This window comes from Clupea harengus, chromosome 7 (assembly GCF_900700415.2).
Source record: "Clupea harengus chromosome 7, Ch_v2.0.2, whole genome shotgun sequence".
NCBI lineage: Eukaryota > Metazoa > Chordata > Actinopteri > Clupeiformes > Clupeidae > Clupea > Clupea harengus.
Genome location: NC_045158.1, coordinates 13,132,969 through 13,148,169, shown reverse-complemented (window position 1 = coordinate 13,148,169; position 15,201 = coordinate 13,132,969). Strand labels below are relative to the sequence as shown.

Genomic DNA, 15,201 nt, shown 5'->3' with positions numbered 1-15,201 from the left:
GAATGTGTCCATGCCACGGGAAGACACCCCCCCTCCCACACACAAAAAAAAGTTCAGGCTCAGGATTTTTTTTTGCTTTAAACCATGTGCCACCACACTGTGCAGTGCAAGCGGCATTCTGAGCCATTTCATTAGTTAGTGTGTTTGTGTGTGTGTTTGTGTGAAATCTGGAACAATGTTAGATTAAAAACCAATCCGTCACTGATAACAGATTGCCATACTCACTTCGCCATAAATCAGGGGCATTGCTAGGACTGGGCTATTGGGCTGAGGCCCCCGAACATTTTTTTTTCTATAGCCCAGAACCTGTCCTTTCGGCCGGTGGGTCTACCTCCCTTGTTGCTTGTTGGAGCTGACAGCTGTCATGGCAAAAAGTGACCGGGCGGCGTAATATTGGCTTTCGAACGACTCTTGAGTGACAGTTGCTATACCAACGCTAGCATTACGTCACCCGGGCTCTTTTTGGAAGTCAGACTGGCGCTGCATTAAATACCTCAATAACGCGATTTACCCCAGAGCATCTCACATTATACTTCGCTACCTGAGACCAGCTTGCCTGTATTTTACCTGCAATAAACCAAGCAAAACAACCATGTGCTTGATGTTTGACTGTGTTAGGAAAGTTGTTGACTCACTAGTTTGTTATAGTGTCAAAGTAAGCACATTTCAACAGGTTTCGCCGATAGCATCTCGTTAGCGATTAGCAATTCCTCCGTTAGCTGCTTTAAGAAGGTCCTTAATGTGTTGTGATTAATAGACATATCTGACGGCACCCACAATTAAATTTTCACAAAACAGGGAATTGTTTGCACCACCTTTTAACTATAGAGCACAACGGGAGGAATTGCTAATCGCTAACGAGATGCTAGCGGCTAAACCTGTTGCGAAACCTGTTGAAATTTGCTTACTTACAGGATACCGGCAGGTGTAGCTAAAACGTAATACTTCATAGTTTAGGCACAATATTAACACTACTGAGTCCGAGCCTGTTTTTCACTCTCTTAGGTAGTCTGCCATGCCTTGATATTTTTGTTTATTTCACCTAACTAAAAACATTGAGGTAAAAGTGGCATGTATGATTATATTCTAGAATACCTCAGCAATAATAACATGGGAATGAAAGGAATGTAGTAAAAAAAGATTTAATTTAATTTAATTTAAATCAAATCTAAACAAACCCTTACAAAAACATACTTTCAGAAGTACTCAGACTTTGTACAAAAAATACATTGTAAAGATTTTGGAGCAAGGCTTTTGAACTCTGAACTTTGTAAACACAGGTGTTAGTTTTACAAAGGTGAGTTTAGCATTTAGAAAGTGTGTGTGGTTTCACTACTATATATTTATAATTTTAGAGTGACCTGTACCTCTTCAAAACTAGTGTCCCTACAAATGCATATTGATGAGTTAGGTGTAAACACACCTGGGACACCTCAGACAAGAACAATGGCCCTGGAATGTCTTTGTGGCCCGTACCCCCCACAGGTTTTCTTGACACACCATGGCCCAATAGAGATCACTGAATTACCATACCCTTATCATATGAATAGCTGTAATTTGCTAATGGGCGGGTCGTTAGGAGCTGAAACCTCACTCAGAGACTGAAAAGTGCAAGAGAGAAGTCCTATTCTCCTTACAAAGTGCTTATTTATATTCTTGTTTCAAACTGTGTAAATTTGAAAAGAAAAGGGTTCAAGGTTTCTGGGGGTGTCATTTCTATGTCTCTCCGAAAAAAACTGGCTGAGCTTTAAAAGCAATTCCCCATAAAAACCACCATATCCCTGCACAGGGCGCGTGGACTTCAAAGGGCGACTAAAAAGTAGCTGATGGCTTTCGACCGACTCTTGAGACTCTCTGACTGATAGCCAAAAAGTGCCTGGGTTAGTTAGTGTCCGGATTACGTAATGCTAGCGTTGGTATAGCAACTGTCACTCAAGAGTCGTTCGAAAGCCAATATTACGTCACTCTTTTTGGCGACCGGTCACTTTTTGCCATGACAGAGCCACAGTGCAGTGGTTAGCAACGCTGCCCCATACCATCAACGTGCTCGACCAAGGTAAAAGGCAATGAAATTACTTTAATATCGCCCAGTTTAAAATTGATCTCCAGAAAGCAATCTTTATCTACACCTCAGATTACCAAACAAAGGCTGATGTGTTTTCTGATATTCAAATAGTATGATGTTCACATGAAATGTCATTTCTGTCTATAAAACCCTCTGTTATTAACGTGAGTTAATGGGCATGTGCCGTGTCAGTGTGACCTAGCATGAAAGTGTTTTCATGTAGGCATGCAGTGTGGTATAATGGATGGGGTAATGTTCATGTGAGTCAGACAGACGACCGACCTGCATGACATGGGTTGTTTTTAGGTTCTCCGTTTCTGTACTGTGTGAAAATGGTGCTTTTGGTTATCAGAATTTAAACAATTTTCCCAGAAGAGGATGCCCCTTACGAGTCTGGGCTAAGCCCCCAAAGTTTTCAACTCCTAGCACAACTCCTGCCATCAATTAAAGCAAAGTTCTGTCTGTCTTCATTCCCACATTAGTCCAGGCGAAATAGCATTTTACGACAGACTAATTGTAAAATAATTTTTTTCAGCATAGATCATTTCTATGAGGTGTCCAGAACAACATACTAAATATCCTAAGAAATCCTAGTTGAGGAAATATGTTTAATTCTCATCAATCTGAGATGTGTGCTAATAATGCATGGCAAAAATACACCTCAAAAATGTAATTTTTTCCTTTACTCTTATCAAAATAAAACTTTACACAATGAAAGTACCCATGAAAAGTAAAAAATGTTTGTATTACAAGTTTCTTCTGAAATAAATTGTAATATGCAAATGAGCTACACTAATCGAATATGCCCAAAATACACCCAAATAGGCTTAATTTTTGGGTCATTACAATTATACAAGTATGGGCGGAGCCCTCTAACGGCTCTGCTACTGCCAACTCTGGCCTCTGTCTGCAGCAACGCTTAAGTCGTCATATTCTGAAATAATATGACAGAATAATGAAAGCGGATTTCATCAGGATTGCTTCCAGTCGTTGCATCCTAATGGGCATAGACTTCAGGTCAATTTTGAAGTCACTGGGCCAGCCTTTAACCTATCATCATTGACCACTATGGGATTACTATACTTCCTGCTTCGCCACTTACGACAATGACACACACAGCAAAGATTTTAGAATACTGACCAAAATAGAGAAATTGTATTAATTTCCGCGTCAATCCTCTCTGCTAACGATGCAAACTGATATATTAGTCTTTCCCCAAACCCTGTTTGCAGTAAGGAAACGATGTACTTACCATTGATGAATATATTAACATATTCTTCGTGCTCCGGCTTAAATTCTTCGATGTTTGCTATCGTTGCCACTACTGTTGGTATCGCTGCGTCTAGCTGTAGCCCTGCTGGCATTGTTGTTACTACATTTCGAAAACAAATGCTTCACTTCAATGTCATCACACTTAGCCACCCCCACTGGTCGCTGATTGGTCCACTCTTCAGAATAGCTGAATGATCCATCTTTCCAATAAGGTTTCAAGACTATAATCTTAGTGAGAACTGAGCTGAGAGCAATAGGTGGGCAGAGCCAGGCTATCTGCCTTGATTATTTGGAGAAGCAGAGGGATCAGTGGAACTGGAGGGAACGGATACCAGGTTCCCTGAGGCCATACTTTTAGGGCCAGGATTTCCACACCCAGAGGAGGGTTGTCCTCTGCCCTGATGGAGCACCAGAGAGGGTATAGGGCATTCTCCTTCGACGCAAACAGGTCCATGATAGGACGTCCAAACCGAGCCCACAACTGCTGTGCAAGACATAAGTGTAGGTACCATTCTCCTGCTAAGGTGCCTCCTCGTGACATGAGGTCCACTCTCTGGTTTAACACGCCTGGAACATGTCTAGCCACCAAAGACGCGAGGTGAGCCCGACTCTACCTCAGCACCCTAGCCGCTAAATGGCAACAACGATTGACAACGATTGATGTGTGGTTGTTGCATCTTACCAACACATGTTGGTCCCACAGGTGGTCCCGAAAATAAGTCAATACATTCAAGACCACCACCATCTCCTGGGGGACCCACCCCCACCCCCCTTGTGGTCTTCCCTGACAAACTCCGCCCCGACTTTTCAGTAAGGCGTCTGTGAACATCTTGACCCATGTCCTGGAGAAGATTTGCCATATTGGTCCAGTTAGCCAGGCTCGGTGTCACAGCCTGAAGCAGCAAACCAATGCAACCACTGCAACCACATTTGCAGGGGACACCTGAGGAGGAGACCCAGTGGCACCACCATATGCACCGCCACCATCATGCCCAGCAGAGATATAATTGTCAACACACGTTAGCGCTCACATCAGCTAAGTAAATAGCCATCATCTCATGGAACTGCAACTCTGACATTTGAACCGTTTAAAGTTGGGTATATGTAGCCCTGAAACCAAGTGTTCAAAATCGTTTGTCGCCCCCTTTGTCGTTTTCCCCCCTTATTGGTCCTTTAAATGTTACCTTAGCTAGCTAGCTAGTTAGCAAGCAAAGCAATTAGGCAACCATAACAACCAGGCAACACCGTTTGCTGCAAAGCCTGAAACAAAGTTTAATTTCAGCTCACCAATGGAAAAAAGTCTTGGGTTCAAATTGATCACAACCACTTGCGGTCTATGGCTTCACATAGACATTAAACAATCCTGAGAGAAATAATAGAACATCAGTAGGGCAAAGGCTTTCTCTGATATCAGTGCCCTTCTTGAATACAGCAATTTTGTGGCCCGCATTCCCGCTTGAACCATGGCAGAAGATCACCAGGGGATACATTAACAGTCCGACTTTGCCGTATCAACGACCTTGGCTCCCATTTCCTCATGACACCAATATGGTTAATTAGAACCAAATAAACAGCTTTCAGTGTAGTGCCTTAGTGCGATTCCACCTTAAATAACAAATTACATTAGAGCTGAATCAGCTATTATTGTGCTTGTCCTCGTAATGGCTACCTGTGATTTAAGAAGCTGTGTGTAGAGATCGTAGTCACTTGTTTTGTTGACATTAAGGAACCCCAAGAGGTATTAGAAGTGCAGGCCTACTATGGAAAGAAAAATAATTGGACCATGAATTGATTTTAGGTACAAATTTACTTTCATTGTTGGTCTCTGAAGGTCCTGAGGTGTGAAGGATGACATCACTGCTGAATTAAATATTGGTGCACTCAGGCCAATTTGTGGACCTGAGTGCGCCGAGAAAAGCCATCTTTTCCATTTTTCATGAACAGTCATTTTTTACTTTATTTTCATTAGTCAGGGGAATTGTTGTTTCTCTCATTATAAGATAGATGCCAAGAAATAGCCATGTACTGTAAATATGTACAAAGGGAAATATGCATAGGCTGCATGCCTAACATTGTGTTTGCATGACACCAATGAAAACATGGCATCAAGGGAAATCCTTTCCAGATTGCAGTTGGTTGAGATATAGAGCAGTTTTTTGTTATGTTGGTGCTCAAGCACTATGTGTGGTTCAAACCTTACATCAGCATACTCTTTCCTGTAACATAGAGTAAGCCTGCTGCCTCTGTAACCTGAATGTTTTATGTGACCTGGTGTGATTCACAGTTTTCTCATGTTGCTGTTTATCATTCCTAGGCAGTGGGTCTAGCAAGGCTGAGAGAGACAGAGAACGGGCAAGAGATAGGTCTCCAGAGGTGTGCCAGTGTTGTGGCTGGCACGCCGAGAATGCCGCTGGGTATTGCACACTATTGCCCGTCTCTTTGGCGACGGCTCAGCTGCTCGGCCCACCCGTCTTGGGAGTGCTGTAGGTATGATATATTTCTGCATCGACCCTGCAGGGCTGGAGGGAGTATATTTATTTTTTGCACACAGAGAGGTTGGAGGTTGTGGGGGAGGGGTGGGGAGGCCTTGTTTGCCACAACTCTGCGATGCTAAAGCATCGCCCCATGGGTCTGTTTGTATCCTTGGCCATTCAGTGTCAAGCATTGTTGATTGTTTTTGGATATGACAGGAGGACCCTTCAGTGCTGTCTGTGATAGAGCTGTAGTCCAGGGTGGGCAATTTTCACTGAAACCATTCATGTTTGCGGCCAAACCAGCCATCCTCCACGACATGCCAGTATTGATCGTTGTGACTGAGTAATTGCAGTCTTCCATGTTGTCTTGAGAACAGCATGTAGTTCTGTATTTTGTTTCTCTTGTTCATTAGCTGTAAATAGAAATTTTACAAATACCTCTCTCTCTCTCTCTCTCTCTCTCTATCTCTGTCCATGGCATTGTGTGTGTGTGTATTGATGGAAGATTATCACATCAAGCTCTCTTGTTGGCATAGCAGCAGGTTCGCCTGCCCTGTCTGTCTGTTCACCTGAGCTGTATTTGAGAATGTAAATACATTTTGTTGTGTAACACCCTTGAATGCAGCATTGTGGACAGCCTTGACGCTGTGCCTTCTTGTTCTCGGCTCAGGAAGAGACACTGGTTGCCATAGCAAAGCGCTTTGGCTGCGTGCGAGTGCTCAAGGCTCCCTTTCGACAGGAACCTTTTCATATTTCAAGGAGGAAACAGAAACTGTTACCAGAACGTGACATTTGTGTAATTTAAAATCAAATTTTTAGCGTCTTTATTTCGTGAACCTTCCCTGGGACCCTCTCTGCCTCTCCTTCTAGCTGAGTGGTTCCACTAGAGCTGTTGAAAGGGCACTACTTGTTTGCTCTGTTTAAGCCTTTCCCACCCCTGGCTTTTTGGTTATTGGGGAAGAAGCAATTTATATCCTCTCTGTTGTCTGTCTCGGATAGCACCTTATTAATTGACAGATAAGAGCTTCCTTTTTGATAGTGGTTACCACTGTGGTTGCAGTTTGCTGGTGAAGTTGCTGATTTTCCTGAATCATTCTGATGACTATAGGTGAGGTGTTTCCAGGGTGACCATTCAGACCATTTAGTCACAAAGGAGTAACTGGGTTGGTAAAATCCACATCCTTTGTAGTGGCATGCTCTTATTGTTTTTCAATGCAGTATGAGTCTAATTAGCCCAACAAGGCACAGGTTCTTGTCAGTCGAGCTGATGTACCATTCTTCTGCCTGTGCTGACTATCCTTCTTGGGTCATGTAGTGTGCGTTAGGCGTCATTGTGGCACACTGTGGTCAGCCATTAGCTTGGCTCTTGTTCTCCATCTTGTAAATAGACTTTCAGGCACTGTAGTTGTGTTAACTGTCTAGAAAAACAAAGGAACCCCAGCTGGAGGACTAGTCATGTCAGGCCACAGCACAGCTTTTAAAAGGTGTGACATATCATTGAAGATGTGAAATAGGCATTGGCAGAGTAATATGGACTTCTGTTGAGCCTCAGCTATGTCGCTGCAGCCTTTATCCCAGATAAAGTGTAATGGCAGTGGAGTTATTTCACAAATATGAAACATGTTGTTCCTCCCGCACCTCTGTTGGGTCATTAATTTGCATCTTTGTCCCAAAGTGACAGTTAGTTTAAACTTCAGAATGAACTTAACGAATTGTTGTGTTCGGGTGTGTTGCCTAAGACCAAGGGGACACCATTGTGTTCCTGGGTTACCTGTAGGGCCATCACTAATGGAGAACGATTCACCTGAAGGCCTGTCGGATATTAGTAACGGCGGCAGTGGTACAGGAGGTAAAGAAGTCGTTTAGTAATCAGAAGGTTGCTAGTTCGATTCCCTGTCGAAGGGTCCTTGAGCAAGGCACTGAACCCCTAATTGCTCCTGATGTCCAGTGTGCCATCAGTGTAAATGTAAAATGTGTATACATTGTAAGTCGCACATATGTAAGTCGCTTTGGATAAAAGCGTCTGCTAAATGACTAAATGTAACCAGACTTGTCATCATTGCCTTTGGACCCTTTGTTGGATTCCTACGTTTGCAGGGTTTGGGATTTATTTGTATTGTGCATGTTTGTTTTCATTTGTTTGTTACTAGGATATTCACAGTTTTTGGACTTCCCGGAAGCTGTGAGGCCTTGTGATGCTTAGGCTCTTCGTCATTAGTGCTGCTTCAGGACTTTATATAGCTAGCCCTACAGCTAACCCAGAAGCAAGATGCCCCTATGTGGATGAGGTGTCTTCATAAAATTGTACTATCTAAATTACAGTGCAAGTTGGTCTAAGCCTCTAAGGCAGCACACCTTAAAACTGTAATAGGATAAAGAACTGGAAATACTACATAGGTTTGCCAATATCAAAAGTGAAATGAAATATAGAGAATGTATCGCAATCCCAAATTGAACCAAGCCATACATATTGTGTGTATAAATACCATTAGCTACTCTGTAAGTGGTTGTTATATTCCAGTTGATTTTTCAACAGTATCATAAGTGTATCTTATATAACAAGGCCATCAGACTCTCTGGAAGGCAGTATATCCTAAAACATTAATCCACACTTGAGTGAAGTTCAGTTAGATTTTACAGATGCATGTATATTTTTGCACTTTAGTCTTGGTTATATCTCGAGTGCCATGATGCCTAGTAAGTTATTGTGGATGTTGTATGTTATGTCATGCCAGGTCTTCGTGGAAATGTATTTCATCTTCTTAGTTCTCTGCCAGGTTTTAACATTTTCATCAGGAAGTTCCTGTGAAGAGATGTGTTACACAACAGTGTAACACTGACCTTCCCCATAGCAGCAGCACTAGCAACATGCCCTGTTGCAAAACCCTCATCTCTATTTCTGTACTCATGCTTCTCCTGATGTACCGACTGAAGCATTGTTTAAGTGTACACAGTAAACTAGCGAGGGCAAATGAATTTACAGTGCAGATCTTCTGAACGTTCTAGAAGGCCAAACTGAGGAGATGAGTGGCGGCTCAGTTCTGAAATGAAAACTCGGCTCCTTAGCTCACCCAGGACCTGAGCGGCTGAAATGAAATGACACTCGCTGTTTGTCTCTGGATTACCCCCCAAATCCCTGCTTCACTCATCTTTTCTCCAGCTCCACTCAAATGCACCCCTGGAGACTGCTCCGGAGGAAGAAAAAAAGTCAATAAAAAAGGAAATGAAGTTATTTCCCTCCAAAGGAGTTAGACACGCTTATTGCGAGTGCAGATAGACAGATAGGCTACATGGAACCCAGTGTGATTTACACAGGTATTATCACTGGATTCAGCCAAGTACTCAGTTCTGTAACAGATGTTTAAGATGCTCACATCTATGCTTTGTGTTATCGTTTGTATCAGCTGAGCTCTGTTTCATAGTATTATCTAATTGGTCGCAAATCAGATAGTATGAATTGCGTTTATTTTTTGTTTGAGCACTTTATCATCAATTGCTTATGTTTTCTCTTTCATAATCTGTGTGCCCCAAAAATGTCATGAGATTTCGTGGCTGTTAATCCAACCTATGAAATGCTCAATCCCTGCCTTTGGGACATGGTGCAGGAAATGATATTGGTGTTTCATCACTGCCAAGTTAAACCTCTCTCCTTTATTTGATTCCGAGACCCACTGGTTTGAGTGTTGACTGGTTGTTTGTGTTCTTTTTCCTCTAAGGTGAGGTCCTTAACTTTGTTTGTGACCCACTACCCTCCTCTGTGTGAGCTGGAGAGAGTTTACCCAGAACATGTGGGAAACTACCACATGTCTTTCCTCCTCAACGAACCCGACACCAGAGATGAAGGTAAGGATCATTAATAATCATCTTACCATTTAAAACTCCTCCACAGTCCTAGTTGAGTGTTTTTGTTTGTAAACAAATGGTTCACACTTACATAGCGCTTGGCAGATACCCAAAGCACCCTGCCTACATGATTTCATTTACATCATCTTATCTCCACCAAAGTGTAGCATCCACCTTGATAGTGGTGCACTACCCTGTCCATTACTTCTATGACTGCTTTTGGGCTGCATGTGTAGAATATATTGTTTTTCTGTGATATCCTGCTTAGTTATGTTGTACTGTCCAGAGTTGTAATTGTATAATTTTTTTAATCCATAATGTGATGCTATGAACAAATATTTTGTAATTTGGGGGGAAAAAACATTAATTTGTGCATTGTTCACTTTGTGCATCTCATGGTGCCAACCCCTTAGGCCATTCAGTGTTTCATAATGATACAGACAAACTGCGTGCAGGTGAGATCTGTCCAAATTAATGGAGCTCTCCTGGAGGCACAGATTGTCAGTTAGAGCTGGTAAATCAACAGCTGGCCAACACACAGGCCATAAGATCATTGTATAAGCCCTAAGCTGTCTGTCTGACCCGTTAGATTTGGAGGTGTTGGCCATTCACCTTCTCTAGACAGACTTTCTTTGCGTCAAATGGCAGTTGTGTTGTGAGGTGCAACACAGCCTCATCCCTTGAACCCTATTCAATTTTAATTGTGCGGTAAATGAGTTGTGGAGTGACGAGCCCTCCAGTTAATGTTTTGTTTTGTGCCGCTTATGTAAAATATGATGCATACTGTAGTTATTTTATTTGACAGTGGCTTTCACACATAATTAGCCAATTTTAAATACGTTCCCAACAGAGCGGTGTGTCACGGCTTGAGAAATGACGGCATGCACACAAACACTAATATGAAAAGGCTCAGAAGCTTGTGGAATACGGAGCTGTATGTATGCTCAACCTCGAGATAAGTCCATGTATGATCAGTCAAACCTACCAGTAGCTGCTTTTGCCAGATTGTAAAGACACGAGAATGTTTTTCTTCTTTTCTTCGCTTATCACTTAAGACTCACAAGCATACTTTCAAGTAATTTATTGTTATTAATAAGACCATGTGAGTACATCCAAGAAAAAACTATGTGGCACATATTACTTAGAGGTGGGAGAAAAAATCCATACTGTGTAGATACAGTGGTGCCAAGTATCGCTAGATGTTTAGAAGACTTTGTTCTTCTCACAGCACAAATGGGAAAGGAAATCAGAATCGAGAACAAATGTATCACGCCAAGATGGCTACAGAGACTGACACTATAGAAAATGTAATATATGGGAGAAATAAATCACAATGTATCGCAGAATCGAATCGCAATACTTGCTGTATTGTAAAATGTAACGAATTGCAATAAAATATCGCCCCAAATATCGTGATAGTATTGTATCGTCGCCTCTATAGAAATTCCCACACGTAATATTCCTGATGTTGTGACGTTATGAAAGCTTACTAAGTTCACTCAAACTGGAAGAAAGTTCACTCAAACTGGAAGTTGTGACGTTATGAAAGCTTACTAAGTTCACTCAAACTGGAAGAAATACGGCCACACTTAGTCATATCAAATGTCATACAAATGAAGTACATATTATCACCATTATCTTCATCAGCAGACAATCTGCATTGCCTCAGTTGTCTGCAGTAGGGGCTTCTCTCTGTCCGTCCCCCTCACGTCTTTTTCCCTCTATCACCCAGAGGGGGAGGTGCAACCCCAGTTCATCACTTTCCTCTATCAGCTGACGGAGGGAGCCGCCGGCCGGAGCTATGGGTTGAACGTGGCACGCCTGGCCGCCATCCCAGAGCCCATCCTCAGGACCGCCGCGCTCAAGTCCAAGGAGCTGGAAGCACTCGTCGATGCCAGGAGGTACGTGGGCTGGCTGGTTGGACAGCAGCAGAATGCTGTACCAGTTATGTTTGAAATCAGTTTTTTTTTCCCCCACGCTTATTTTTCCAACTTGAAAGATGAATGCTGTTTTGTCATACACAAATATTCAATTGCTTCTAGGGATTAATTCAAATTTGAAAAGGAAGACTAGATGCTGATGCTGTACATCAGTCAGGTAGTGCTTGAGTAGGGGAATGTCTTGGTCATTTTAAAGAACATTTTGTCATCATAATATCAAAGCTGAATGTTTTCATTAGGATGCTTTTAGATGGCTGCAATACCACAAAACTTTGGATAAATATTGCCCCTCTCCCTCAATGATAATAATAATACATTTTATTTATAGAGCACTCAAAGATGCTTTACATGCATTCGAAATAATCCTAAGAAACAATACATTAAGAACACATAACACACAACATTGATCCAAACATTAAAAGCTGTTCTGAAGAGGTGAGCTTTGGGAAGTGATTTGAACATGGAAAGGTCAGTGCAGTCTCGGATGTGTTTGGGGAAGAAGTTCCAGAGGGAGGGGGGCAGCTATGTAGAAAGCTCTGTTGCCTGAGGTCCGGTGCTTGGTCCTGAGGGGTATGTACAGATGTTTGGCCTTAGAGGAGAAGGAGTGGAGCAGGTTGGTGAGGTGTGAGGGCGCCTGGTTATGGCGGGATTTGGGAGTGAAGAGAAGGCCTTTTGAAATGAATCTGTTGTGAGACAGGAAGTCAGTGAAGTTTCTGGAGGACAGGGGTGATGTGGTCACGGGAGCAGGAGTGAGTAAGCAGGCTTGCAGCAGAGTACTGGCTGTACTGGGGTTTATTTAGGACTTTGGATGATGTACCGTTTTTCTAAGGGATTTGTGACAGATTGATTTTCATCCAATAACGGAAAGCTTAGCTTTTACCTCCTTTTCACAGCCAAGTTTAGGTTTTCCTTCTAGTCTACTACACCTGTTGATTTCTTGATAGTTAATTCTCTATCAACAGAGCTAATCTCTAATCTTCTCCATTTTTGCAGGAGGAGTGTGAAGCTGTTATCAGACATCTGGAACATCACTGATAAAGAAATATTAGCTGAATGGATCCAGTCAAACATTTGAGTACCAGTGGACTCTAATGTGGGTCTCAATGATCTGTCCATTCAGACAGGTCTTGCTGCTCTGACTGTAGGACCCAAACAAACATTTGGGATTTGTCTTCACCATAAACACCCTCAGCAAAATGGTGTGCTCTGCTGATCAGCTAGTTCTACCATGTTAATGGTGCTTTTAGGACTGTTTTTACAGCTGTATAAACTCATTGTTAAAGTGAACTCCTGTACATTCTTAAATGTTGTATTCAGTTTGAAAACATGCAGTTCTGTGTACACATCACATGGCTAGGTGCCTAAATTGGCAGATACGCTAGATTTTAATGGCGTATTAACACCAGATCATGTTTGCTCCACTCATGTTTGTCCTTCCATATGGTATGGAAATGTGTGCTCTTAGTTAACAATCAAAGGTTCAGGTGGCAGATCGTTTCATTCATCATCTGATTAATTCAGTATCTGAACTGTAAAACAGGGGTCCTCAGATGTCTGTTGTTGAACTGTGTATGCATTTTCTTAATCACTGAAAATTTGAACATTAGAACACAGCTCTCAGGATTAATGCCAAATAGTGAAGACCTAACAGACCCTGTACTGTAACATATTTAATCAGCAACAAGTTACCTACAACATACCTATCATACATTGGGTTTCTGTCATCTAACTGGAAATAGCAGGGAAGCTTTTTTTTAAATAAAGGTCTTCTATTGGTGTCTTTAATGTGTACTATTTGCATGACACTACTGGTTGTCAAGAAGACTTTACTGGTATTTTGCTGTAGATGTACTTTTGTAATAGTGACTGACATTTTATGTGTGTATGTTGCACATTTATCAGATACTTTTTATTGTACTATAGGTCATAGAGTTGGTTACAGATCATTTGAGAAGGAGATGTGTACCTCTTTAAAGGTATTCATTTTTTAATCCATAATACAAAATGTACACTCAGGCATATTCAGATTTTCAAAGTCCTTGAAGATAGAATTTCCTGCTTACCTGTCCATCCCTCGACAACTTTAAGTGTATTGTTATGTAGCAGCCTCCTTATGCGTGCGCTGCCTTTCATTGGCGATAGGCGCGCGCAGATAAACGACGCAGTAGTGCTTGAAGTGGGCGTAACGTAAGTGAAAGCTGGCAAAGCAGGAACGAGACCTGCCTCTTTAAGTCGGTGTCAAAGCCGATTACAGCTGATCCCAGCCGTGATTCTGCCTCAACGTATTTCCACGAGAAGGTTTTTTTAATAGTCCACTTCATCACTGCAAGACCTTCTCACGTGGTTCAGTTGAGTTTAGAATTTTACTTCCACTCCAAACTTTCATTCACACAAGCATGGATCGTATCCTTCACTCGTTTGGATAAATCACTCTATGGGCTCCTGTGGATATGAGTTATATGGACCACTTCACCTCAGTGAGACAACTTTTGCAGACGTGTGGGGTGTAAGCTTTTGGTTACTTCTGAGAGGACAAGAATAAAGGAGAGTGGACAGCATCACTCGGCAATGGTGTCTGGTAAATAAAGACGCTGTAAACGAACGGAAAATGCAGAAGAGTGTTCGGTATAATGAGGGGCACGCTCTGTTTCTCTCCGTGGTCGCGCGCAAAGAAGGCACCAAACGAGGTTATCTCTGTAAGAAGACCACAGAAAACAGTCGGTGGCACGAAAAGTACTTTGCCCTCTATCAGAATGTCTTGTTTTATTTCGAAAATGACCAGAGCACACGCCCGTCCGGAATTTACTTACTGGAGGGATGCACATGTGAACGAGTCCCAGCACCTAAGGTGTCAACCGCAGGCAAGGAAACGCTGGACAAGCAGGTGTGTTACGCAACTTGGCACATTTTTAGGATGGGCAAACTTTTGCCTCCCATTCACTTGGGCGAATGCTTCAGGTGTTGGCGCTGTATCAGATTTGTTAAATCTTTGTGGGCTGAAACAGTGTTGTTGAAGACGCCATGTGTGTGTTAACTTGATGTCTTGTCATTCTTGGTCAGCGCTTTAGAGTTAATAGCTAACATTAATAATGGTGTGTAGAGCACTGAATTGACGTTGAAAAGTAAGGCGTTCGAACTATTTGCAGCGAGAAGGGGGATAATCTGTTGAATGGATACACAAGGACACCCTTTTAGTAATGCAGTTTCATCACACTAGGGAGTAGCTTCTGCCTAGCATCATTAAGAGCAGAACACACATTACGTTGATGACCGTCTAAATGTATTATCCCAGTCACCTCAATAGCTTTATTTATATTTGATCTAACATTTACACTTATGAATCAGTAGCCTAATGTGTGAAATAGATTAATCGTAAACAAACAAATGCTAATTCATTATGTCAGAGAATGCAAAGAGTCGTAAGTGTTTGATGCCAATATAACAGAGAGTTTTCAGATACCTGTGCTTATGATTAATGTAGTTTAATACAATGGCCTCACGCCTGTTGAGCGCAGCCTCTTACTAGTGAAGAAAATGTAGCTTATTTTTCTCCATATAAACGACCCATACATTTTTTTCGCTCATGGAACTCATTTTAGATATTGGA

At 42.1% G+C, this 15,201-nt stretch overlaps 2 protein-coding genes across 3 annotated transcripts in view; both read left to right on the top strand.

Annotated features, from left to right (window-relative positions):
- The window catches only part of msh3 (mutS homolog 3 (E. coli)), a 55,325-nt gene extending 41,951 nt beyond the window's left edge, over positions 1-13,374 (top strand). Inside the window, exons 22-24 of the mRNA XM_031570568.2 lie at positions 9,528-9,654; positions 11,387-11,555; positions 12,588-13,374. Of these exons, the coding sequence (XP_031426428.1) occupies positions 9,528-9,654; positions 11,387-11,555; positions 12,588-12,669 (378 nt within the window). The 3' untranslated portion in view covers positions 12,670-13,374. The remainder of the gene's footprint in view (positions 1-9,527; positions 9,655-11,386; positions 11,556-12,587) is intronic.
- A 290-nt stretch (positions 13,375-13,664) lies between these two features.
- Positions 13,665-15,201, top strand: part of rasgrf2b (Ras protein-specific guanine nucleotide-releasing factor 2b) — a 58,804-nt gene continuing 57,267 nt past the window's right edge. For both annotated transcript variants that reach the window (XM_031570567.1, XM_012828563.2), the window contains exon 1: positions 13,665-14,478. In XM_031570567.1, coding sequence (XP_031426427.1) covers positions 14,203-14,478 — 276 coding nt within the window. In that variant the 5' untranslated portion in view covers positions 13,665-14,202. The remainder of the gene's footprint in view (positions 14,479-15,201) is intronic.